This window comes from Myxocyprinus asiaticus, chromosome 31 (genome assembly GCF_019703515.2).
Source record: "Myxocyprinus asiaticus isolate MX2 ecotype Aquarium Trade chromosome 31, UBuf_Myxa_2, whole genome shotgun sequence".
Taxonomy (NCBI): Eukaryota; Metazoa; Chordata; class Actinopteri; order Cypriniformes; family Catostomidae; genus Myxocyprinus; species Myxocyprinus asiaticus.
In genome coordinates, this window is record NC_059374.1 from 22,409,835 (window position 1) to 22,437,412 (window position 27,578).

Sequence of the window (27,578 nt, forward strand, 5' to 3'; positions counted from 1 at the left end):
CACAGCTGCTGGTATTTTACCGTATTTTAACCGATTTAAAAAAAAAATTTTTTTTAACAGTGTATGGTAAGTATTTACATGTTAAAGGTGTCACATAAACACCGTAAATTTTAACCATCTTTTGTCATGTATGTAAATGTGGTAGACTAGCTCAAACGGATCAGTAACTGTGTGGTGGTGACAAACATGCAAGAACAGTGAATGGGACGCTGGTTTTACGGTAGCAGAACCATGAATTTGTTTTCCTATGTTAACATGCATTAGATGGTCTTTGACCGCTGCACCGCGTCAAGCTTTTTTTTTTTTTCAGCGTTTTGCGCAGGAACATAGTGTATCTATAGGGTGTTTTAGGGGTGCTAAAGAGTGATCGCGAAGGCGATCGTCTCTGTATTCCGTGATTGCTATTGGGTCCTTTAATAACATATAATGTGCGATTAAGGGCATTCGGTGGAGTTTCTGGTGCCCCCCTAGGGAGTTGGTACCCTACGCAGACTGCGTAATATGCGGATAGTGAGTGGTGGTACTGTTTAGATGCCATATCCACTGATGGTATGTAATTCCTGCAAAATTAGCACCACCGAATGGAATTGCAAAAATAAAAAATATTTTCAAACCAGTTTTTTGAATACGCCCCTAATCTGCCGTTGTTCAAACAGTCAGATAGTCCCGCCTCCAACACACAATTGGCCATTGGTTGAGTAACATTGTTGGGGTGGGTAGTGCAAAACAAACAGGAATTTTGATCATGTGATTCTAACATGGCAGCCCCCATGAGGCGACCCTCTCCATGTAGAATAAAACAGCTTTTATAAGGTTTCCGATATGACTGGATTCCTCATCTCAGGTGGTTGGTCATGATTTTATACATATGTTTCAAATTTATTTTGGAGTAAAACGTTGTTAATCAGGAAAAAATGACTGAGTGCACCTTTAAAAGAACTTGAACTGTAAAAACGGGTCTCGAGACACCTTAAAGTTCTGCAATATTCGTGGCGCTGCATCACTTTGGGCATCAAAGGTACGTTGTCCAAAATGTCCCAAAATGCTGGCGCGTTCTGACTTGGAACACGTCTATAATGCCAAATGTGCTGCCTAGGTAACCGGCTCACTAGGTTTTGAGATTATCTCAGGTTTGTTAATCTTTTTGTTGTACACTATTACTGTAAACAAACATGAGCTGCCGCTGTCTTGGCCGGGAGGAGGGACCACTTATGGTTTTAGTCATAGTGTAAATCGTTAAATAAGCAGATGTTTCCTATGGCTGTGTTGTCTTCTACTATCGTCATATGCGACAGTATCGTTTAATGGGACTGTGAAGAATGGCAGCAAAGGAGGATCTTTACTCTAAGATTATTCCGCGCAGACTTCGACAGAACAGTTGTATCACTGTCAAACATGGGAATCTGGACGTGTTGCTGTTGATGGGATTTCCTCAAAACAGAGCGTAAGTTGGCAAAAATATATTGGCTGTATATATGACCAATAATAGCACTATTATTATTATTATTTAAATCATCACGGTATAAATGATTTAAACGTGCGAAACGAGGCTACAGGTCCCAGATAGCATGATTTACATTAAAAGTTTGGTTTGACAATGAATTTACGCAAAGAAATTACATTGTGTCTGGAGCAACTAAGGAATTATATCACCTAAATCAAGGTATAGCATGCAGTAAACGTCTCTTCTGAGGAAGGCATTGACAATTTTCATAAGAGCAAAGACGTAATTTTATTTTATTAATCATACAGTTGTCCTCCAAAATGCTATTATCTGCCTCGGGCTTTAGTATGCTCTCTGGCTATTCAGGTGAATGCATTTGTACTTTTGAAGTGAGCAGCGTGTGTGTGTGTGTGTGTGTGTGTATGTGTGTGTTGGGCTTAGTCATAGGGAGTTATTAATATGCTTTTCCTCTGACTCCTATGGATATTGACCCACAAATGACAATAAAATGCCCTGATTTCCTGTACAGGATCCTTTTAGAGTCAAAAGCTTTTAGTCAATTGCCCAGATGTGATCCACTGAGATATAACCACAACATACTGACCCAGTCACATAGGAGCGGGCCATAGGTAGTGGGGTGAAAGGTGGTAATGATTCTAGGGGCCAAAAGGTCCAGGGAGGCCCACAACAAATTTGAAACTGTATTATTTTATTAGGTAAGGTGCCCAGAATTCCTTGCTACGGCCCTGCATAGGAGCATCATTCAATGTAAAGAATATGTTCTGTAATGTGGGAAAGAACATCTGTGGTCATTAGAGCATGAATGATCAGCAAGTCACAAGGTGTTTTTTAATTTTTTTTTATTCTTCTTTTGGCGAGAAAACCCAAGACTATGCAGCTGTTCAAAATTAAATAAAGTGCATGTGCGCTCAGTTTTGCATGGGAAGTTGTTCTAAATGGTGTTTAGAAGAAAGAACCACTTCTCCTGTTTGTCCAACCAATGGAAGAAGTTTTTTGTTGTTGTTTAAAAAAAAAAAAAAAAAGTCATTGTTTTTGCAATTTTGTTTAGTTGCACAGAAATTTCACATTTCACCTTAAAGAAACCCATTAGACAACTTTTGTTTCATTTGGAGCTGATAATATGTTGTGCAGGTTTTTTTTATTTATTTTTTTAGGGTTTTTGTGTGTGTGTGTGTGTGTGTGTGTGTGTGTGTGGAGAATAACATGCTTAAAGGCATAGCTAACCCAAAAAAAAATGAAAATACTGTCATTATTTACTAACCTTACAAAATATTTTATATTTTGCCATATTTGTAAGATTTTCACATTTCAATTTTTTCGCATTTCAATTTCATAATAAATTCCCATCAAATTGAATTGTGTAATTTTTAGCCAAAAATTTAATTAATAAAGCATATAATATTTTGTTTTATATATATATATATATATATATATATATATATATATATATATATATATATATATATATATATATATATATATTGTTAATGATTACTATAATTTAATTTGATGGAATTTTGTTATGAAATTAAAATGGCTAAATTTTAAAATTAGTTTTTTAGTGTATGTCGCTCCAAACTTGTGTGACTTTCTTTCTTACATGGAACACAAAAGGAGAAATTCTTTAAAAGTCTTAACTAGATTTATCTGCATTTTAATTAGAGTGAATTGTGACTCTGGTCTGTTAAGCTCCAAAAAAGAAAAAACACCAGTTTTGGTGTCAGAAATGAACCTGGATTTGATTAACAGATACATCTGTTACATTTAAGAGGGCACATGTTTTCGAATCAATCATATATTTTATTTAATCTATTTATAGATTCAGTTCTATATCTGATTAATTAAATCTACCGTTTCATGCAATAATATGTATATTTTGTCCTAGAATAGAATATTAAGCAATATATCAGATGTTACAAATAAAACAGAAAATCTCATTATGGGGGCATTTTTTTTGCCCCCACGTTTTGAATTTTGTGGGCATTTTTGCCCCAAGCCCCCATTCATTTCTGACCCTGATACAAATCATATGCTATGTTTTAAGCCTTCTGAAGCCATTCACTGTGTGATGAACAGAACAAAAAATTCATTATTCCCTCTCAATTCAAATCAATCCTCATTTGTTTTGCGACATGACACCATGACTGTTGGTCACAAGACGCATTGAGAACCAATATAGGTTTGATTCACCTAGCTGCTATATTTGATTTCATAACATGATAAATGAGCCCAGTGAAGACTTCTAAAGAAAAAAAATCACCTTTTGTTATTCACAGAAGAAATAAAGTCATACTGGTTTGGAGCATCATGCAAACTTTTCTTTTAAGTCACTCTGCTATCTTTACATTCTTGCTCATCCATATATCAGCACTGTATACAGAATGTGGTAAGTGATACTATAGAGACATAAGTTACTGCTACTACCTTGTCATAAGGTAACATTTACCAGTAGTCAGTATGTGCACTTAATAATGCTGTATCATTGTGGATTTTGTCTCAGGGTCATGTTGTGTAAATGTCATCAACAACTTCCTTCCTGAAATATGACACACAGCACAGGAGATGAGATAGCGGCCATGGCCTTTTGTACATCTGGTGTATAAATACAGAGATCCGTATTGATTTCCATATTAAGAGACCACATTGTTGACATCCCTTGCAGCTTGTGAGGACTAGATCCATTTCATGTTTCTGATGTGATGCTCTTTTGAAACAAGTGGTCCTCCCTTGCCCTTCAATGGCCAACAGTTGTCCCTGTCACCTGCTGTGGGTAGGGCATATTTTGCTGATTGGCCTGCAGGTGTTGGCTAGGCATTTTTTTGGATTGACAGCTGTGCACCCCCTTATCTCCTGTGTGGCAGGAATGGCAGCTGGTACTTAAGGGCTGCGCTTGGGCTTCTGGGATAGCTTCTGTTTACTGGTTTTGCTGAGCCTCAGTAAGATCAATCATGTCTCTTTCTTCTTTCCTCTTTGGCTCAGCTCCCTCAGTGGCTGCTGGGATAAAGGAAACAGATGTAGGCTAGCACACTAGCATCAGTAGAGGCAGAGGGTGAATTCCAAACGGCATCCCTATGCCCTACTCCCTCCGAAGGGCTGAGCCCTTGAAGTGGGAACTCTGGAGGGAGCAGAGCACTCACGTCTCATGTATGGACGTTTAGAACACCCATGATGAAGGGAGTAATACTAGACATTCGTCACTCCCACTTTATCTTCACCTGAAACATTACCGTGATGACACAATGCAGGAATATCTTATTTATTGCTGTTAATTTGTTGCAAATAAATATACTTCTTGTAATAGTTTTTTTCTTTCAAACATTGCCTTTTGGTATTATTTAAAATTGCTTCCTGTTGCTGTTTTAATAATAATAATAATAATAATAATAATAAAAGTAATATATCTGTACATCAATGTATATAAAATACACAAATGAACATTTCTGGTCGGAAGTTATTTGGTGCACGAGAGGTCTTAATAATAAATAAATAATAATAAACCACTGGGTTTAGACTAGCCTACAGTTTTTGGAGTATCTCTCTGCTTATGGCTGTCTTTTATCTTATGTATGAGGACGTATGCAGACTGCGGAGGAGGAGATGTATCTGTTATAAAAGGGCTTTAGCACTTGCCTGAGCATTTGAACATGTAATATGTTCTGATTGACAACCTTGCTTTAAAATATATCCAGAGGACATGCCACACATGGTCCCGTGATCAAAAACAGTCAAATTACTACCTCAAAATGACCATTGCATGTACCCTTCGCTAACAGCCTTGTGGAAGTCCCCTTCGTGGAGGGCTTGTGTTGCTCACTGTCGTTTGGAACACCCCTTCATGTGGTGTCCCCTTCCTGCCGTGCCCTTCAGGGTGCAAAAAACGCAGTTTGTAATTCGCCCGATACTCTCCTCCACTGCTGCAAAAGCATTCATACGGCAGACACAGGCATTCAGGCAAGAGTGTGATCCACAAAGGCTGTTGTTAACAAGGTTTACTCTTCTATTCCCCAATCAACTCCTCCACTGTTTACAAGGGACTTGTATCAGTGTGTGGTGGTTTGTGTGCTCTCTTAGTGGTGAGTCCACCATCTGTGTTGGTTGTGCGCTTGCCAGAATGAGAGCTGTGTGTCCTTCCACCCTCCTGCTGTAGCATTAAACTGAACTTCTGGAAGCTACACAATGACACAGCTCCACCCTTTGCCACTATGTTGGTGATTGTTTTGAAAAAGTGTTGGGGCTTATTAAAGGCTGTATGCAAATCTATTGAAGGAATGTGTTGAATTCACCCAGAAATTACAATTCTGTCATGATTTATGCTGCCTTCACGTGCTGTCGGAATTATCGTAAATACGAGTTTTCCACTTGGAAGTTGCACATGAAGTTGTAATTATGAATGGGAAACTCTGAGATAATTTTGATACTGAGTTTCCGAGATGGTAGGAGATGTAAACTTTCAACATGGTGGAGGAGAGTACAGTTTCTGTAGTGAATGACTGCCGTTTTGGTCATATTCGTTTACGTATCAACCATTTGATGCATGTTGTACATTTTTACATTTGAAAATATCTTGTATTTGACCAAAATTCATTATCTTCAGCAAGCTAATTGAGTAATATGTATTATGCTGTCAAAATGAAAGTTCCTCAATAAATATGTATGAACGAACTTGGCGTCGTCCATGTTTCCTGTTCTTTCCGACAACAAAGCACTTACACATGATATAGTTGTAATTACCACTTCAGAAATGGGAAGTTGGATAATTGAATGCTATTTTTATATATAGCTTTTCCAACACTACACTCAAAGCACTTTACATACTGATCAGGGGACTCTCCTCACCAACCATCAGTGTGCGGCGTCCACCTGGATGATGCGACCGCAGCCATAATGCGCCGGTACGCTCACCACACACCAGCTGTTGGTGGAGAGGAGAGAGTACAGTTATATAGCCAACTCAGGGATAATTCCGATATCACATGAAAGCAGCATTCCTCACCCTCGTCGTTCCAAACACGTATGACTTTCTTTCTTCTGCGGAACACAATTGGTTCTTGTGACATGACGTCATGATGTTTTGTCATTAGACGCGCAAGAACCAATGAGGTTTGATGTTATCAACATAGCCAACAAATTGGATTTCAGCACTGTTAGTGGATTTATTAAAAGGGATGGCTCACCCAAAATGAAAATGTTCTTATCATTTACTAACTTTCATGCCATCCAAGATGTGTATGACTTTATTTCTTCTGCTGAACACATACAAAGATTTTTAGAAGAATATTTCAGCTCTTTAGGTCCATGCAATGCAAGTGAATAGTGACCAGAACTTTCAAGCTCCAAAAATCATATTATGGCAGCATAAAAGTAACCCAGATGACTCCAGTGGTTTTATATAAGATTCTGAAGTTAAATATTAAGGAGTTAAATATTGATCTGTTTCTCACCCACACTTATCAGATTGCTTCTGAAGACATGGATTTAACCACTGGAGTCTTATGGATTACTTTTATGCTGCCTTTGTTATTTTTGGAGCTTCAAAGGTCTGGTCACCATTCACTTGCATTGTATGGACCTACAGAGCTGAAATATTCTTCTCAAAATCTTCATTTGTGTTCAGCAGAAGAAAGAAAGCCATACACATCTGGAATAACATGAGGGTGAGTAAATGATGAAAGAATTTACATTTTTGGGTGAACTATCCCTTTTAATGATTTGATTTGATATGATTTGAGAGTGAATAACGACTTAAATTTCAGTCTGTTCATCATACAAAGTAATCATTTAGATTCAGAAGACCTGGAATATGACACACAAGTTGCATAGACTACTTTTATGGCACTTTTAGGTGCTTTATTAAGCGTTAAAATTAGTCTACCTATGTACTGCCATCATATTGAATTCGGCCAACAGGACATTCATGAAATAATTTTTGTTCCGTGGAAGAAAGTCATACTGGTTTGGAAGGACATGAAGGTAAGTAAATGACAGAATTTAAATTTTTGGGTGAACTGTCCCTTTAAGATTACAAATAATTTCTGAGAGTTAAAACTGTATACATGTAATGGAATAATATTTTGTTTCTGTTCTTTCAAACACATTTCAGGTTTATCCAAGCTTTCCTTCATTGCAAAAAATATCTTATGTTAAAGTAATAGTTCACTCTAAAATAAAAAGTCTGTCATCAATTACTCATCCTTCCATCTTTTGAAACTCGCATAATCTTCTCTCCTTTGTAGAACACAAAATTAATTATTTATAGCAGAATGTCCAAGCTGCACTTTTCCATTGAATGAAAGTGAATGGTACCCATGGCTGTCAATGTAAGTGTTTCAGTGATTAATTTCAATTTCAGTCTGCTCCTCACACAAAGTTGTCGTATGACTTTAGAGAACTAGGAATATAGTGCATGATGTTTTTATAGTGCTTTTTTGTCCATTATGGAGCTTGACAGCCTCTGGTCACCATCCACTTTCATTGTATGGAAGAGATCAGCTTGAATATTCTGCTAACTTCTCCTATGCAGATCCACAGAAGAAAGTAAGTCATTTTGGTTTGTAATGATGAGGATTTGTAATGACAGTACATAATAAAAGAAAACTGTTTCTTGGTTCATGCTGTGAACAGTACGTTTTCGATGTGTTGATATTAACCTCAGTATTAAAGTGTAACAGTACTCATCCATTGCTAAATTGCTCATGAAGTAAAAAAAAAAAAAAAAGGAAATACGTCAGTAAAACTGTAGCTGCATTGCAGGTGTTATCTGTTCATTATGAGAAGATACCATGCTAGTCCATCTTCTCTGTAGCTCCTTACAGTTGTAGATATAAATAATATCATCCTGCACAATTTGTCCTTTGTTTGCTCTTGATATGGCAGTATAGTACACTCAGTGTTCAGAAACAGAGGAGGAGAAGCACATTATTTGGCATCAGAGAGGTGCGTTGGCACTGATGGCTAATGTCATTTGGACAAAGGGGCACTTAAGTTCACTGGTTACTATTCTTGGTTGACATTTAATGAAGAAACATACAGATTGTTTTGTTCCCTTTTTGAGTTTTGACTGGATTGTTGATTGTAGGTTTTGTCGAAAAGTGTTTGAGTTGCCCAGAATGTGCCTCAGCTTAATCTCATAATGTCCAGTTTGTTAGTGATCCATGATATGATAGCATAATTATTTATCATAATCATAAAACAGCCATTTGGGCTGTTGTTGATATATATATTTAGAAAAGCTCTATTATTTCAGCCTTGACCATTACAGGATCTTACATTTAGAAAGTAGGAAGGTTTTAAGTTATGATGCATAATTTGTTTTATCCTGCCTGATAGACATTTACAGCTAACCCTGCCTCCAAAATGTTTAACATGGTCTCTTCAACACAGGTTACACACGGTCGTGGACTAAATTAGGCAGTTAATGTTGTTTGTTCATTGATAATTTATGTTAGAGGAATTCTATGTCAACAAACTTAAATATTGTATTGAGTAGGAGCAAACTAAAATGTTTGTGATGTTACTCATACAGTGTTATATGGATGGCCACTGTCTTTACATCTAAATATCTCTTTCTATATGCTTTGGATACTTTCATATATTATTTCCTTCTACTCTGTTCCTCACACCCTAATTTCTTTATTTATGCCACCTTTTTTCCCTGTCAAGCTTTTTCTTTAAATTGTGTAAAAACATGGTTTGAAATTAAATTACAGCACAATGCCATTACTTGTGTTATATTTGAAACAAATCTATAAATGCATTACTATTGAGGAGTCTTCAAGTAATAATTTTAGCTAGCAAGAACTGAGTGCCAACAGTGCAGCACTTAAGTAAATTGTCCGACATGGCATTAGTTTTATCTCACTGTAGAAACCAGTTGTTGAAAGTGTTATTGTAGATCACAGTGACTCTCTCTAGGTTCTTGGCAAAGGAGCAGGCTGAACGGAAGGTCTGTAAACAGGAAATTTAAGGATGCTGGGGTCTGAGCTGTGGGATTTCCCCAAAGAGCCGTGTGGAAGGTGTGTTCATGCCTGTTTGGTCAGCTGTGTGGCTATGAAAAGACACTTTGTGGAGGTTATGAGGAGTGATTTGTTGAACAATCTGTTAGATGCATTATCAAATAAGAATATAAAAATGAAAACAATATAGATAGAACCATCTATGAACTTTGAAGCTCCAAAAAGCACATAAAGGCGTAAAAGTAATCCATACGACTCCAGTGGTTAAATATATATCTTCAGAAGCAATATGAATGGTGTGGGTGAGAAACAGATACATTTTAAGTCCTTTTTCTACTATAAATTCGTATGTGTGTGTACACATAGTATGTGTCAGTGGAATTTGAAAAGATTCACCCCACACTGCATCTTTAGCTAAGTGTACATGAGTAATACATGGTAATTTAAGACGCTTTTTTTTCTTATTGGAAAATATTACTTTAAGTATAAAGGCCTACTTTTACATTTAATGGGTGGATGCTTCATGCTTATTAAGCATGTTAATATTTCATGTTGTTAAGAGCTTTTTCCATGAGTGAGATTGCCCTGAAATAGGATTTGTGCCGTTGCCCCTTGTAACAATGCACTATGCATATGAATGTAAGCAGTTTGCATAGCATTTAAGGCCACAGTACTGTTACCACAGTAGCAGATTTTGTGACTGGGTCTCAGTGTAGTAGAGTGAGATGACTTGATCTTGGCTGCTTTATTATGAAAAAGTCAGATGTTGTCAAGAAATTAATATAAGCCTCTTAGCCTGTGATCAGTTTGAATATTGAGTCTTGTGTGTTTGTAAGCTAGATTAAAGTCTTAATACAGAAGTTAGAGCATCTGCTGAGACCCTGAGATATTTATAATCAAAACAATCTATTACACTGTTTTTTAAATTATGAGACACCTGCTTCAGTATAAAGACTAAATAAGTTTGCTGGCCTGTGTGCAACTTGCAACATTTTGTTTGAATCTTCACTCAGCTCAAGGAACTATTAAACCGATAAGTCCGTTTTTAACCCTAATTTATTTGCATGTTATCTATAAATCATATGTGGTGAGCCATATCCTTGCTCCTGTTTGCTGGGGTGTATTATTAACAAGCATGTTTTATTCTGAGAGAAATGCCATTCGGGTTCACAGCAGATAAATATACAGACTGACCGTTGTCCACAAACTAAACCATGCCCTTTAGAAAATGCTTTCCTGTTATTTAGCAGTTGCAGAATGAGCTTAGGGGAAGTCCTAGTATACCCTGAGGTTTCACTTCAGTGGTATTAGTTGAAATGGGGCTAAATGAGGTCCTGTGATGACCTTATGATGACCTGCTCAAACAGGCTGTGTGACTCACACACTCTACAATGCCATGTCACAGTAATAGTCTCACACTAATGAGGTTTCAGAACAGAAATCATTTCACAGTTCACTCTTTGTTTAACTGTGGAAAAGTTATTTGGACATGCAAATGCTGTTTCATTTGGTACGTCTTCCTCTAGTGACATCTGGTTCCCAGTGTAGTTTCTGAGAGAAATGTAAACTTTGGGGTTATATTAACAGGTTATACCTTAGGACAGAGGCACAGATCTGAAACATTCTGCTTGTGAGGCCAAATACCATCATACCAAACTCAAAACAAGCAGTTTCTTATGTATGCAAGAGATTAATTAAAGGAATATTTCAGGTTCAGTGCAATTGATGCTCAAGCGACAGCATTTCTGGTATAATTTTGATTGCCACAGAAATTTTTTCACTCAGCCCTGGTTTATATATATATATATATATATATATATATATATAAAACAGTTACAATGGAAGTGAATGGGGCCAATCCATAAATGTTAAAATGCACAATGTTTCAAAATTATAGCAAAAAGACGTAAACATTACACATTTTAACATGATTTTTATGATCTCTGTTCTACATTATTTTGCTGTGATAAAATGTAAATTTTTCAGGATTACAGGGTTTTTGCCGCTGTCATGATGACAACAGTGTTGCAATATTGGATGTAACTGTACACAGATAAGGTGTATATTTGAACATTTATGGACTGGCCCCATTAACTTCGAAATTTGTTTTTGTTGTAATCAACATTATGCCTGCATTAATGCAGGCTAAAGATGCTAGGAATAGAAAGCCCTTGTTCTGGTGTCATTATTTTGCCCTTTTATCTCTGAATTGAACCTTGTATATAATAAGTTAAAGCTAGTTCAGCACATCTTTATGTTTTAAATCGCTTCATTTACAAAGAGTCTTTTCCATCTAAAGCTTCACACTTTTAAAGTTGTTTTCTAACCATTCAGAAAAGCACTTCAAAGAGCAGCTCAATAAAAGGCTCATTTGATGCAGGTTAGTTTCAAAAGGGTTTTACTCGCTGTTGTCAAAAATGTTAAAGCTATTTCACAAAATCTGCTGAAAAACCGAGCAAGAGACACTGAAGCGTGAGAGAAATGTGATGTTCACCTCACCCACGCAGCTTATCAGCTCCTTCAGTGGCTCTTGCAGACATGTTAGAAATCAAAAAAATATAATCTAATCTTTTTACACATCTTCTCCACTGTCACAGACCTCAAAACATGGAGTAATATTGTGTGAGCACAAATTCACAAAGATGAAAAAACACATGGTTGACCAGAGAATTGAGAAGTGCATCTTGGCTCGGTTGTGAATCCAACTGGAGAGGCCTGCAAAGCACCACAACATGCAGTATATGCTTAGAGATGATAGGCATTGCCATATACATGACATGTTTCATTGTAGTTTATATCATAAGTGTGATTACTGATGGCTGTAAATTTGCAATAACGAGTGCAAAATCGGCATATTTACACAAAGGCGAAAATGCCCTCTTATCTAGTATTATTTTACTTAAAACTGTTCCTGATGTTTGGCTGATTCTTTGATCACCATATTGCAAAATGTGTAAGTGCTGGTAATTCTGAGATGTAATGTCTTTTCAGATTGAAAGCTCTTGCATCAACCGGAGGCAGAAGTGTTCAGCTAGCATGCGACTGGTGAGCTTTCTTAATAATAAAAAGTTATTTTGTTGTGCACCCACACATTTACTTTAATGGGCACTTAATAAGGGATGCTACTGCTCTCTAGTGGTTTCTTTGCTTCATGTTCCAGCAAGTGGGTTGTGCATAAAACCAGTAGAATTACAAAGGCTTAATTTCCTGGCTTAGCCGTTCTGTGGTGTGATTTATGATTACCTGCATGTGTTGATCTTTATAGGATTTTCTCCCATTTGGGTGACCCTTTCCTTGACGACCCTTTACCTAGAGAGTATGTGCTGTATCTGCGCCCCAGTGGCCCTTTACAGAACCAACTTTCTCATTTCTGGCAGGAGTCTCGCTTGACCTGTGGCAAGAACAAAGCTCACAACATCTTTCCACACATCACACTCTGTCAATTCTTTATGGTGAGCCACAACAGCTGATTTAATTGCAACTACTGATCACTGGGTAACACTTTACAATAAGGTTGTATTCGTTAACATTAGTTAATGCATTAGATATCATAAACTAACAATGAACAATTGATTTTTATGGCATTTTCTGATATTTGTTCATGCAAATGTATAGATATTGCATTGTTTGTTCATGTTAGTTCATTGTGCATAAACTAATGTTAACTTATACAACTTGTAATGTAAAGAATATATTAGTATATTTAGAAGTAGAAATGAAAATTAACCAAGATAAATAAATGCTCTATAAGTATTGTTCATTGTTAATTCATGTTAAGTATTGCACTTACTATTGTTAACCAATACAAGATTATTGTAAAGTGTTACCTAATTATGTTCATGTGCAAAGACATGTTAATAGAAAAAGGGTAAGTGTACATTTTTGCTCTTCTTTATTTTACGTATTTGTAGTGTCCAGACAATAAAGTAGGGGCTCTGTGTGAAGCTCTGCAGTCGGCTGTGGATCAGTGGAGAGGACGATTCCCCAGCCCTCTTCCTCTGGATCTCTACACCTCCACAAACTTCATAGGCCTCTTTGTGGAGGAGCAGGTGGCAGAGTCGCTGAAGAAGTTTGCGGCTGACTTCGCGGCGGAGGCTGCCATTAAAGCTGGTAGGGAAGCACGATCAGAGCATTTGTAGCAGATGGTGCTTGCATGTTTTTTTTTTGTTTATTTGTTTTTTATCAGCTCATTTTACCTCCTGGTGTTAGGACTGTTTGTCTAGAATTTTCAAAGATTAGTACTGATTTTGTGGTGAAGTAAATATAGCAGAAAAAGATTAAGTACTTTTTACATAAGTTAGTTTAAGCCTATTTAAAATATTTAGTAAATTCTACATTTGCAGCTCCGGGTTTGCAGCAGACATCTCGCTCACTGGGTCATCTGTCTCAGGGGCGCTTAGGAGCCTTCTGGGTCCTCGTGCTGGCCCATGAGGCGGGAGGCATCAGCTTCCTGCGGGGGGCTCTACTCTGGGGCCGAGAACTGGGCTTAGGCTGAGGCGGAGCCACCTGCCCTCGGTGAGCAGACGGGATACGGGACCTTGAGCCGCACCAGGGCAAGATGTGTTGTATAGCCTCTGTCTGCTTCCTCACCTCCCAGAACTGCTGGGCAAAGTCGTCAACGGTGTCGCCGAATAGGCCGATCTGGGAGATGGGGGCATTGAGAAAGCTAACCTTGTCCGCGTCCCTCATCTTGACCAGATTCAGCCACAGGTGCCGTTCCTGGACCACGAGGGTGGACATCGCCTGCCCGAGTGCTCGCACTGTGACCTTCGTCGCCCTGAGGGCGAGGTCGGTCGCCGAGCGCAGCTTCTGCATCACATCGGAATCAGGACTACCCACGTGCAGTTCCTTTAGTGCCTTGGCCTGGTGTACTTGCAGGAGGGCCATAGCATGCAGGGCAGAGGTGGCCTGACCAGCGGCGCTGTAGGCTTTGGCCGTCAGAGATGATGTCGTCCTACAGGCCTTGGAAGGGAGACCCGGGGCGATCCCGCCAGGTGGCTGCGCTTTGCGGGCACAGGTGCACCGCAACTGATTTATCCACCTGAGGGACCTCCATATACCCGTGAGCCTTCCCACTATCAAGGGTTGTGAGAGCGGACGAGCTGGGAGGTCGGTTTCAGGCAGAGAAAGGTGCCCTCTACAACCTCGTCAGCTCATTGTGTACTTCCAGGAAGAAAGGGACCGGGGGGGGGGCTGTGAGCGCCGCCCCAAACACAGGAACCAATCATCTAGCCGCGAGGGCTCAGGGGAGGGTGGAAGGTTCCACTCCAACCCAGCACACGCGGCGGCCCGGGCAAGCATGGCGGTCATCTCGCCATCAGCCTCAGACTGGGCGGGCCGACCCGAAGGTGGCAGCCCAGTCGAGTCCTCGGCGTCTGACATCGCCAGTACGCTCTCCGATGCAGCGATCGAGCACTCATGCCGCTCTGGAGCTCCGAAAGGGACACTAAGCTGGCCCTGGGGTGAGCTGGTCTCCTCTTGGAACTCGTTGGGGGCAAACGAGCATGCTGGGGAATGGGAGGTCCGCGGGGATTTACCCGGCTTAGCTGCGCCCATTGAAGCCCCAAAATCGCCTCCAGCACCAGCCGGACCGGCCTCGTACCCGGAGGTAAAAGGCGAGGTGCGGGGGGTGGCTAGAGTGGCTTTCCCCCGGAAGAAGGAAAGCCGCGACCGCAATGTTGCCATGGTCATATTCTTGCAATGAGAACATGAACCATCCGCGAACGCTGCCTCAGTGTGATCGCTGCCCAGACATGTGAGGCAGCGCCCGTGGCCGTCGGAAGCAGAGAGATAGTGACCGCATCTAGGAATCGCACAAAGACGGAAAGGCATCTTTATAAAGACGTGTCTTTAAAAAGACATTCAACGTCAATGTGTGTGCTCTAATAGAGAAAATATACTCTTTAACAGGAATATACACTCTTTTAGCACTGTCGAAGCGCCCAGGGGCGAAATTTGTACTCGTCATGTAGAAGGAGGTTAAACCGCTGGAAATGCACCGTATATCCAACAGCATACACTTCTTAAGAGGTGAATGGAACAGCAGTAGTATTCAGCTCGCTGATATTACAACCACTCTGCTCCAAAGAAAAAATCTGAATGAGCTCCTTTTATACCCGTATGTCCGGGGGAGTGGCATGCAAATTCCACTCGCCAATTCTCATTGGCCTTTTATCAAAGATCTGAGGTGTTCGGGGCTCTCAAGAGCGACCTCCCCCCCCCCCCAGTGTCACTACATCGACACGATGTCGAGTGAGTGACAGAAGGGGAATGTTCATTTTAAGTTTATTTAGATACCATGTACATCAGATTTGTAAGTAAAAGTAACTGTATTTACCTAAATGTGTAGTATAAATGTACTTCATAAAAATAAATAAAAATGTAATTAATCTTACTAATAATTTTTTTCAGTGTAATGGATATTTTTTCTGTTAAACCTTGTTCAAGTTAAGATGATCTGCTACTGATTAATTGACCAAAATGGAGATGAATTGAATTGGGAATGAGAACAGATTAATGGCAGTCTTGATTATGTAATTAGGTTGCATTACATTTTAAAATGTGCATAATCAGATTATAGTTACTTGGATTACATAATTACATTTTGATTACATTACCAAAAAATCAAGCCTTTTGTTTTACTTAGCAACGACTAATAGTTTTGCTCTTTGATTTTATGGTTAGTAATGTTTAATGAAAAGTGTTAATTGGTCAATTTAAAATTATTGATTAAATTGATCAAAATATGCTATGAGTAATCCCAAAGTAATCAAATTAGATTTCCTAAAAAATTTATCTAAAATGTTAGTCATGTAATTTGTGAAAAGTACCAGATTACATTTCAGAAGTAATCTACCCAACACATTTAGACGTGGTCATAATACAGAGTTTTCCTCCTTATTTTATAGATGTTCATGTGGAACCCCATAAAAAGCAGCTTCATTTGACTCTGGCCTATCACTTTCCAACCAATCATTTTTCTTCCTTGGACAAATTGGCAAAAGGGATTGAGGTCAAATTGGGATGTGACTGGCTTGCTGCTGTCTTCTCACGGGATGTAAGATTTGCGAATCATGAGGTGAAGCACATTTTTAACTTACCATCTTTTTTTTTCATTTATATGTCTTATAGTTTTGCTAGTTCACTAAAGTGCACTGTATAATGCAGTCAAACATTTGTTTCATTGTCAGACTTTGCGAGTGATGTACCCCTACACTCCCCAGAATGATGATGAGCTGGAGCTTGTGCCAGGAGACTTTATCTTTTCATCTACTGTGGAACAAATCAGCACTAGTGAGGGCTGGGTGTATGGCACCTCTCTGGGTACAGGCATCTCTGGACTGCTGCCTGAGAACTATGTCAGCCTTGCTGATGAGTCTGACACATGGATCTTCCATGGGTAAGCTCTCTAAATGCTGTGATGTAGAAGTAGATCAGTTCTCAGCAAAGCTAATTGGAGTTCATGCTAAAACAAGCATCACTATTACCAGTTCCCAAGTATTAAACATCTTATGTAGCTTGTCCCGCATTGTTTGTTCTACTGAAATTAATTATGAACGGTAACACTTTACAATAAATTTTCATTTGTTAACATTAGCTAACAACATTAGTTAACATGAACTAACAATGAACAATACTTGTAGAGCATTTATTAATCTTGGTTAATGTTAATTTCAACATATACTGTAGTAATACATTTTTTTTAATTAAAGGTTGTATATGTTAACAGGGCTCAGAATAAAAAAAAATGACTAAGGAGCCATTGTGTCCTAAACTGTAACATTTAGGAGCCAAACGTCTCGGTTACTGTCGTAACCAACGTTCCCTGATGGAGGGAATGAGAAGTTGTGTCGATATAGTGACACTAGGGGTCGCTCTTGAGACCCCCAAACACCTCAGATTTTTGAGAAAAGGCCAATGAGAATTGGCGAGTGGAATTTGCATGCCACTCCCCCGGACATACGGGTGTAAAAGGAGCTGGCTCGCAGCCACTCATTCAGCTTTTGTGCTGAGGAGCTGAGACAGGGTCCTGGCCATTTCAGCGGGTAGTACAGCGTTGTGACGGGGGGACACAACGTCTCGTTCCCTCCATCAGGGAACAGAGGTTAGGGCAGTAACCGAGACGTTACCCTTCTGTCACTCACTTGACGTTGTGTCGATGTAGTGACACTAGGGTTCCCTATACGAAATGCCACAACTAGCGGAACCGTGTTAAGTGGACTGCCGGTGCAGGTGCAAGCAAGCTGCTGCACGCGTAGTAGCACGTAGCCTCCCCCAACGTCCAAAAAAAGTTGTATAGTTCCCCACATCCCTGGGGAGGGGGGAAGAGACCTATCTAGTATGGAAGCAGGCCGCGCCAGCTGCGGCCTTTTCTCTCTATGCTTTCTCTCCACAGAGTATTCAGTTATTCGGCTGGGGCCATTTTAATGCTCAATGTATGTGCCGGGGAAGGTGTTCTTTTCCTATCCTATTTTTTCAGGGGGAAAAGACCCCGCGGAGACTACATCCTGCCCGTAGGGGAGGTAACATGTGGCAAGCACGTCATGTGAGTTCAGAGCCGCACATGGAAGAGACGCGGTGGTAGGTCCTTCCTGAAAGGGGAGGAGCTCTACAAACAAGGTGACCGGGACAGAGAGGGCTCTGTTGAAGGGAGACGCAGGTCTGCCGACAGGGAGGCCGTACTGTGGAAAATACATCACAGGGGGTTACGGGAGTAACCGGCACCTGTGGAGCACCCACCACAGTAAGGGCATATTAGCACACGTACTGTTCCGGCTGTGAATTCCACCGCTGAATTCACGAGCCACAGGGCTAGGGAGGAAGGACATCCAGGGTTCACGGGTTTGTGAACTCGCATGGGAAAAGAAGCGCACATCTTCGCCTCTTTGGAGGGGAAAGGCGCTATACGCAAGCGATACACCCGGCCAGCTGTCCGTATTCCCGAACTTACCTGTTCGTACATGACGGAACACGGGACGAAACCGGCTCAACCCGGAGATTGTAAAATCTCGTGAATGTATTGGGTGTCGCTCAGCCTGCTGCCCTGCCGATGTCTGCTAGAGAGGTGCCATGGGCCAGTGCCCACGAGGATGCCAGACTCCTTGTGGAGTGTGCTCATATTCCCGAAGGGGTGGGCATGGCCTGGGCCTGTTATGCCATAGCGATGGCATCCGCGATCCAGTGGGCAAGCCTCTGTTTGGAGACAGCGTTCCCTTTCTGCTGTCTGCCAAATCAGACAAAGAGCTGCTCAGAGCATCTAAAGCTCTGCATGCGATCCAAGTAGATGCGCAAAGTACGCACTGGACACAGCAACGACAGGGCTGGGTCTGCCTCCTCCTGGGGCAGCGCTTGCAGGTTCACCAACTGATCCCTGAAGGGGGTTGTGGGAACCTTGGGCACATAGCCCGGCCGGGGTCTCAGGATTACGTGAGAATCACCTGGACCGAACTCCAGGCAGGTATCGCTGACAGAGAACGCTTGCAGGTCCCCGACCCTCTTGATGGAGGTGAGCGCAATCAGGAGGGCCGTCTCCAAGGAGAGGGCTTTCAACTCGTCTGACTCTAATGGCTCAAAGGGGGCACCGCGAAGGCCCAGGAGGACCATGGAGAGATCCCATGAGGGGAACAGGCATGGCCTAGGAGGATTCAGCCTCCGGGCGCCTCTCAGGAACCTGATGATCAGGTCATGCTTCCCTAAGGACTTACCGTCCACTGTATTGTGGTGTGCCTCTATGGCGGCCACATACACCTTCAAGGTGGAGGGGGACAGCCATTCCTCCACCCTCTCCTGCAGGAAGGAAAGCACTGACCCAACTGCACATCCCTGAGGGTCTTAAGCTTGGGAAGAACACCAATTCACAAACCGACTCCCCTTCAAGATATACAGCTGTCTCGTGGAGGGAGCTCTGGCCTGAGTGATCATGTCTACCACTGCTGGTGGTAGGCCATTAATGGTCTTCCGCGTCTCGTCCAAGGGCCGGACGTGGAGGTTCCAGAGGTCTGGGCGTGGGTGCCAGATGGTGCCCCATCCCTGAGAAAGAAGGTCCTTCACCAGGGAGGGGCTGTCACGAGGAGCGTGAGATCTGAGAACCAAGTCTGGGTGGGCCAATACGGGGCCACGAGTGTGACCTACTCCTCGTCCTCCCTGACCTTACACAGGGTCTGTGCAAGTAGGCTCACTGGGGGGAACACATACTTGCGCAGCCCCTGGGGCCAGCTGTGTGCCGGCCTCCATTGGAGAATACCAGAGCGGGCAGTGGGAGGTTTCTCGGGATGCAAATAGGTCTACTTGTGCTTTGCCGAAGCGACTCCAAATCAGCTGGACCACTTGGGGGTGGAGTCTCCACTCTCCCCTGAGCATCACCTGCCATGACAGTGTGTCCGCTGTGGCATTGAGGTTGCCCAGGATGTGAGTGACCCGCAGTGACCTCAGTCGGAGACGGCAGGCAAGTTGCGACATGCGACGTGAGCGTAAGCCACCTTGGCGATTTATATACACTACTGTCGCTGTGTTGTCTGTCCGGACCAACACATGCTTGCCCCGGATCAATGGAAAAAGCCTCAGCAGGGTAAGCAATACTGCCAGCAACTCGAGGCAGTCGATGTGCCAACACAGTCGCGTTCCTGTCCAGGAGCCAGCGGCTGCGTGCCCGTTGCACACGGCACCCTAGCCTCGCTTGGAGGCATCTGTCGTAATGACGACGTGCCCAGACACTTACTGTAGGGGAAGTCCTGCCCGTAGATATGCAAGGTCTGTCCAAGGGCTGAACAAGTGGTGGTAGATCGATGTGATGGCCACGCGATGTGTGCCGCGGCACCATGCCCATCTCGGAACTCAAGTCTGAAGCCAGTGCTGTAGCGGTCTCATATGCATCAACTCTAGTAGCGTGACCGGCGCCGAGTATGCCATATGCCCCAGGAGCCTCTGAAAGTGTTTCAGTGGAACCGCTGTTCTCTGCTTGAATGACTTCAGGCAGTTCAGCACTGACCGCACGCGCTCGCTCGTGAGGCGCGCTATCATCGAGACTGAGTCTAACACCGTGCTGAGAAAAGAGATGCTCTGAACCGGGGAGAGCTTGCTCTTTTCCCAGTTGACCCGAAGCCCTAGCCAGCTTACGCTTCTTAAGAGGTGAATAGAACAGCAGTAGTATTCAGCTCGCTGATAGTACAACTGCTCGGCGCCGAAGAAAAAATCTGAATGAGTGTCTGCGAGCCAGCTCCTTTTATACCCATATGTCCGGGGGAATGGCATGCAAATTCCATTTGCCAATTCTCATTGGCCTTTTCTCAAAAATCTGAGGTGTTCAGGGCTCTCAAGAGTGACCCCTAGTGTCACTACATCAACACAACATCGAGTTAGTGACAGAAGGGGAATGGCTGTTTTAGTTGCCACATCACAGAATTGCTCGATTTAGATTGTTGTTCAAAAACAAGATAGAAAGCCAAAGACAGCTGATAGCTCATTAATCGTGTGTTTAATACATTTACTGTATAGTTGAGTGCACAAATTTGCATTCCCCTTTTGTCTCATAAGTTTTCAAACCCCTTTCAGAATTTATACAAATACAAGAGATAAAATATATTTTTTTAATATAGTACTGCCCTTCATAATCTACATAACAGGTATTTACATAAAGTATAATGTGCATATAGTAGTGTGTTGCCTTCTTGAGCATCAGTGAATGTTTGCACCTTGTGTAATAGTTGTGTATGAGTCCCTCAATGGTCTTATGTATCAAAAGCTGGATCTCACATCACAAATATATATATATATACTGGCGGCTAAATGTTTGGAATAATGTACGGATTTTGCTCTTATGGAAAGAAATTCATACTTTTATTCACCAAAGTGGCATTCAGCTGATCACAATGTATAGTCAGGACATTAATAATGTGAAAAATTACTATTACAATTTGAAAGAAATGTTCAGAATTTCTTCAAAGCGTTCTCATCGAAAAATCCTCCACGTGCAGTAGTGACAGCTTTGCAGACTTTGGCATTCTAGCTGTCAGTTTGTCCAGATACTCAGGTGACATTTCACTCCACGCTTCCTGTAGCACTTGCCATAGATGTGGCTATCTTGTCGGGCACTTCTCATGCACCTTACAGTCTAGCTGATCCCACAAAAGCTCACTGGGTTTAAGAGCCATAACACTTTTTCTAATTATCTGTTGTCCAATGTCTGTGTTTCTTTGCCCACTCTAACCTTTTCTTTTTGTTTTTCTGTTTCAGAAGTGGCTTTTTCTTTGCTATTCTTTCCATAAGGCCTGCACCCCAGAGTCTTCTATTTACTGTTGTACATGAAACTGGTGTTTAGCGGGTAGAATTCAATGAAGTTGTCTGCTGAGGACATGTGAGGCATCTATTTCTCAAACTAGAGACTGATGTACTTATCCTCTTGTTTAGTTGTACATCTGGCCTTCCACATCTCTTTCTGTCCTTGTTAGAGCCAGTTGTCCTTTGTCTTTGAAGACTGTAGTGTACACCTTTGTATGAAATCTTCAGTTTATTGGCAATTTCAAGCATTGTGTAGTCTTCATTCCTCAAAACAATGATTGATGAGTTTCTAGAGAAAGCCGTGTCTTTTTTGCCATTTTTGACCTAATTTTGACCTTAAGACATGCCAGTCTGTTGCATATTGTGGCAACTCAAAAACAAACAAAATGACAATGCTAAGCTTCATTTAATGAACCAAATAGCTTTCAACTGTGTTTGATATAATGACAAGTGATTTTCTAGTACCAAATTAGCAATTTAGCATGATTACTCAAGGATAAAGTGTTGGAGTGATGGCTGCTGGAAATGGGGCCTGTCTAGATTTGATAAAAAATGACTTTTTCAAATAGTGGTGGTGCTGTTTTTTACATCAGTAATGTCCTGACTATACTTTGTGATCAGTTGAATACCACTTTGGTGAATTAAAGTACCAATTTGCTTCCAAAACAGCTAAAGTTGTACATTGTTCCAAACTTTTGGCCACCAGTGTATATAATAAAATAAAATTTTTAGTCTTTCTTTACTGTTACTGAATGGCCCAGACACAAAGACTACAAGAGTGCAAACTGAATGAAATCCCAGATGCAGTTTATTGTGCTACTCCAATCCCAATCTATAATAATCAAAAAAAAAAAAAAAAAAAAAAAAAAAGGTACATAACACGGAACTTTTAATTATAAAGAAGCCCACCGAGAGCGAGAACCACATTATAGTGACCACGAGGAGGTTACCCCATGTGACTCTACCCACCCAAGCAACCGGGCCAATTGGTTGCTTAGGAAGCCTGACTGGAGTCACTCAGCACGCCCTGGATTTTAACTTGCGAGGTGTGGTAGTCAGCGTCTTTACTTGCTGTGCTACACAGGTCCCCGAAAAGTGCATTTCTAAAATGGCATCTGTAACTGAAAACTTTTGCATTTGAATGATGCTGCATCCACACCACTAGGTATCAGTGTAAGTCCAAGACAACATGCATAAAAAATTACTGAGTGCACCTTTAATAAACCCCATCTTATATTTAAGCATGGATTAAAGCCGTATCTAGAGACCAGAATATCATTTGACTCTTTTGACTTGGGTCAGTAAACAAAAACTGAGTAACAGAATAGCAACATTTTAAAAAAACACTCAGAACACCTTAGCAACCACAAAGCACCACCCTGTTAACCACGCAAAATGCCCTTGCATCATCGAGGCTAATTTGATAATTTTATTTGCCTGAATGAGTGTTAAGTTCAGAAAATTAAGTATCCCAAGACTTTGCAATGCATGTAACTCTTCTTATGCTCCTTACACAGGTCACAGTCCTTCTTTTGTACCTCTCCAGAGAGCAAACCATTGGACGGGCTGCGCAACATTCGTTGCTTGGATAACTTAAAGCTGGAGGATTCTGCAATCTTGAGTGTTATTTGCCAACCTATGCAGGTTCCTGATTGGTCTAGGAATTACATTACAACAATTAGAGTAACATACCCTAACATTTAGCTTTTGAGTGATGCATCAAAATTGAGGTTATATAGTTATAAATGATTTGAGAATTATTTTTAAAACAACAAGCCAATAAAATCTTAAAGCTTTATTTTTTTGTTATTTATTAAAGCATTTTGTGCTGTTGATGATAGATGCTTCGGTCCAATATCCTGACTCAGCTTCCTAAAAGGACCTTGTTTGTATGTCGGCATGGAGAGAGGATGGATGTTGTGTTTGGAAAACACTGGTTCTCACAGTGTTCGGACTCTAAAGGTAATTACAACTGACTATCATTCATAACATGGGTCATGGCTTCTCACTCACTCACACAGTACAGTTTGTTTGGAAACTCAGTTTGCCTCTCTGTAGGTTGGTATGTGAGGAGTAACCTAAATATGCCTGCTGAACTACCTGCCGGGGATGGAGTACAGAGGGACTATGAAATGGATGCTCCTATCACAGTGGTTGGATCTACACAGGCCAGGATAGTGGGTATGTTGTTTACTCAATGTTTTGATGGGTCCCGTAATTCATCAGGTAAATTGTCCAAAATGATCTTTCTTATGCAAATCTATCTGACTTCAAGGTGAGGCTCTGCTGGAAAGTAATACCACTATTGATTTTGTGTACTGCTCACCCAGCCTACGCTGTGTCCAGACAGCTAATGAAATCCTCAAAGGTATGTACTGTAGTTAGGAAATCTGAAATTGTGTTTATAATACAGTGTCAAGAAAAAGTATGTGAACCCTTTAAAATGACCTGCATTTACTGTATATATAAATTTGTCTTAAAATCTGGTTTGACCTTCATCCAAATTACAATAATAAACAAACACAATCTGTTTTAACTAATAAAATGCAAATTATTGTACATACGTCATTCAAACATTCACAGTGTAGGTTAAAAAAAAGTATGTGAACCCCTAGGCTAATGAGGTCAAAAAAAGCTAATTACCATTCACCTCCATTTAAAGGAATTTTCTAGGTTTAATACAAGTTAAGCTCAGCTGACAGTATTTGTGGATTAAAGTTGATTATCACGACTCGTTCCTCATTTATATAAAAACAGCAAAAATGAGGTTAAGGTAGGGCACTTACAATGGAAGTTAACGGGGACAGTCCATAAACATTAAAATACACAGTTTCAGAAGTATAGCCACAAGATGTAAACATTATACATATTAACATGATTTTAGTGTGATAAATGTCAGATTCACCAGCATTACTGTTGAACAGATTACAGTGTTTACAAGCGTTTAATCGTCATTACAATGAAGTTGTAATATTGGATATAACTTTACACAGAAAAGGTTAGTAAGTGATTTTATTGTGTTAATCATGTTAACATGTATAATGTTTATGTCTCAGAGCTATACTTTTGAAATAGTGGGTATTTTAATGTTTATTAACTGTGTGAACTAATGTTTATGAACCCTATTCACTTCTATTGTAAGTGCCTCACTGTAACCGCAATTTTTTTTTTTTTTTTTTTTTTAAATGAACAAGGAACAAGTCAAAAATATAGCTGCAGGCAGCATTGACGGGCCCAAGCACAACTGGTCCATTACCACCCGGTGGCTTTTGAAAAAACAACACAAGGTGGACACATGCATTTGGCATTTGACATTATTCTAAGCAATTTGGGTAAATATAAGAGGACTATTTTAAAGTCTGTTGTAAGAGCCACACTTCCTGCTGCCAGGTGGTGGCACTATGATCGTGACCCAAAATAGTCAAATCCATGTGATTAGCCCCCAAAACTAAACATACATCTCAATTTTTATCTAAATCACACATTGCACACAAAAGATATGTGACACTTCCTGTTTCCCATTTTCACCATTAATTTAATGTCTTGCCATGGCAACACCGTTCGATATATCAAAATCTGTTCGCAATTTAGCATCTTCAATGTCTTGGCATAATGCTGTCTAAATGTAGTGACAGTCTCTTGAATCACCTAGGAGGAGTATTTAAAAGTTCAGAGATTGCAATATTAAAATAATCCAAAATGGCCGACTTCCTGTTGGGCGGACCTAATGACTATAATTATGAAAGTTGTCCGGCTTGATGAGAACTATATATGTACCAATTTTGGTGACTGTAGGTGAAAAGGGGGGGTGCTACACAGGCCGTCTTACATGCCATTTTAAACTTGTTAACTGTCACTGGCCAACAGGTGGGCCATTTGTGTGTGGCTAAAAATCAAATGCCTGGTTTTATATCAAAAACTTCATCAGTGTTCATTTACTTGGTATCAAATTAAAAATTAAAAACTCAACTTTCATCTTCTCCAGTTTATTTTGCAATTAGAACGTTACAGTGAAAAAAAAATTTTTAAATGTTAAAAGAGTGCATTTTTAAAACATGCGACAGTAGGCTACTTATGTATCATGTTCTCTGCTCCATTCCAATGATTGAAAAAAAACCAGCAGGCTCGTTTGAGATGAGCAAGTTCTGCGCAGAACTGATCACCGGTGATCACCGACAGGTGCTGTCATGAACTCAAGGACTCCTCCTGCTCACTACCAGAGGTCCCTCTCGCCCGAGTTCTGAGGGCACCTCGAACAACACTTCCCAGCATGCCAACCTGGACTGATTACACGCACACCTGTTCCCTATTTCATAGACTATTTAAGCGCTGTTCAAAAAGTAATCATTGCGAAGATTTTTTTTGCTCTTTTTGCTTACATTTCTGAGCGTTTACCTCTGTTTATGCTGCCTGCCTGTGTTCGACTTCTGCCTGTTTCCCACCATTTGATACTCTGCTGCCTGCCTTGTTTACCCATTGTTTACCTGGACTCTTACTGTGATTGTTTGCTGCCTGCCCTGACCTTTGCCTGTTTATTAACGTACGTTAATCAACATTATGCCATAAATGCTGTCAATTGAGCTTAACTTGTATTGAACCCAGACCATTCCTTTAATCTTTAAAAAATTGTGACTGGTTGAACTATCCCTTTAACATGTTTAATAAAAAACCTTTATTTTAAAAATGCTGTGTGACCTCACAGTCATGTGCTCTTTTTTTAGGAATGCAGCAGGATGGAAGAATCAGCATTCGAGTGGAGCCTGGGCTTTTTGAGTGGACTAAATGGGTGCCAGGAACAACTTTGCCTGCTTGGATACCTCCCACAGATCTTGCTGCGGCCAAACTCAATGTAGACACAACATACAGGTAACAACTAGAGCGATCATATACTGTGGTGGTGTAGGAGCTGAAATTCAGCCTTGAACAACAGTTGCCTGTTTGTTGCTCTTTCACAGACCTCACATCCCCATTTGCAAACTAACTGTCTCAGAGACGTATGAAATGTACATTAGTCGGAGTTACCAGGTGACCAAAGACATTTTGGCGTACTGCAAAAATAAAGGTGAGTGAACAAAATGTCTCTAACTTAAAGTAGTTCACCCAAATATGACAATTTTGTCATTATTTACTCACCCTTATGTTTTCCAAACCCATGGTGAACAGTAAGACATTTAAGGTGTTTTTCACTCTCAAATCATTGATCAACTTGTGTATACAAATCATAACTCAAATACTGTGACACGTCATTAACATGAAGCCTCATTGCAAGAACCAATGAGGTAATTGAATCAATGATTACATTTGATTTGCAGTGAATAACGACTTAAATGTCAGTCTGTTCATCATATTTAAGATTTTTTTTTTATTATTATTATTACTGAGTGCACCATTAAAGGAATATTCCAGGTTCAATACAAGTTACGCTCAATCAACAGCATTTGTGGCATAATGTTGATTACCACAAAAATGTATTTAGACTTGTTCCTCCTTTTCTGGGTTACAGTGAGACACTTACAATGGAAGTGAATAGGGCCAATCTGTAAACGTTAAAATACTCACTGTTTGAAAAGTATAGCCACATGATGTAAACAATATGCATGTTAACATAGTGTAGTCTAACTTTTTCTGTGTAAAGTTATATCCAATTTTACAAATCCGTTGCCATGAAAACGTAACACTGTAAACCCTAAAACGACCGTAAAAATTATGATTTAAAATTTACAGCTCAAATAATACACAAGTTTTAACAGAAGAATTAATGTACAGTTGAAGTTTAGCCAAATACATTTAAACTCAGTTTTTCACAATTCCTGACATTTAATTGTAGAAAACATTCCATGTTTTAGGTCAATTGGTTTCACTACTTTATTTTAAGAATGTGAAAT

General features: G+C 40.5%; 1 protein-coding gene across 3 annotated transcripts in view; it reads left to right on the forward strand.

Annotated features, from left to right (window-relative positions):
- Positions 1-1,000: 1,000 nt before the first annotated feature.
- Positions 1,001-27,578, forward strand: part of LOC127422439 (ubiquitin-associated and SH3 domain-containing protein B-like) — a 28,890-nt gene continuing 2,312 nt past the window's right edge. Inside the window, exons 1-13 of one of the 3 annotated variants that reach the window (XM_051665960.1) lie at positions 1,001-1,018; positions 1,296-1,444; positions 12,409-12,462; positions 12,683-12,869; positions 13,329-13,527; positions 16,326-16,495; positions 16,608-16,816; positions 23,211-23,376; positions 23,535-23,655; positions 23,752-23,874; positions 23,969-24,061; positions 26,415-26,559; positions 26,649-26,755. In XM_051665960.1, coding sequence (XP_051521920.1) covers positions 1,320-1,444; positions 12,409-12,462; positions 12,683-12,869; positions 13,329-13,527; positions 16,326-16,495; positions 16,608-16,816; positions 23,211-23,376; positions 23,535-23,655; positions 23,752-23,874; positions 23,969-24,061; positions 26,415-26,559; positions 26,649-26,755 — 1,699 coding nt within the window. In that variant the 5' untranslated portion in view covers positions 1,001-1,018; positions 1,296-1,319. Of the gene's footprint in view, positions 1,019-1,084; positions 1,445-12,408; positions 12,463-12,682; positions 12,870-13,328; positions 13,528-16,325; positions 16,496-16,607; positions 16,817-23,210; positions 23,377-23,534; positions 23,656-23,751; positions 23,875-23,968; positions 24,062-26,414; positions 26,560-26,648; positions 26,756-27,578 lie in introns of those variants that run through there. The other 2 variants (XM_051665959.1, XM_051665961.1) reach the window with 2 other exon arrangements.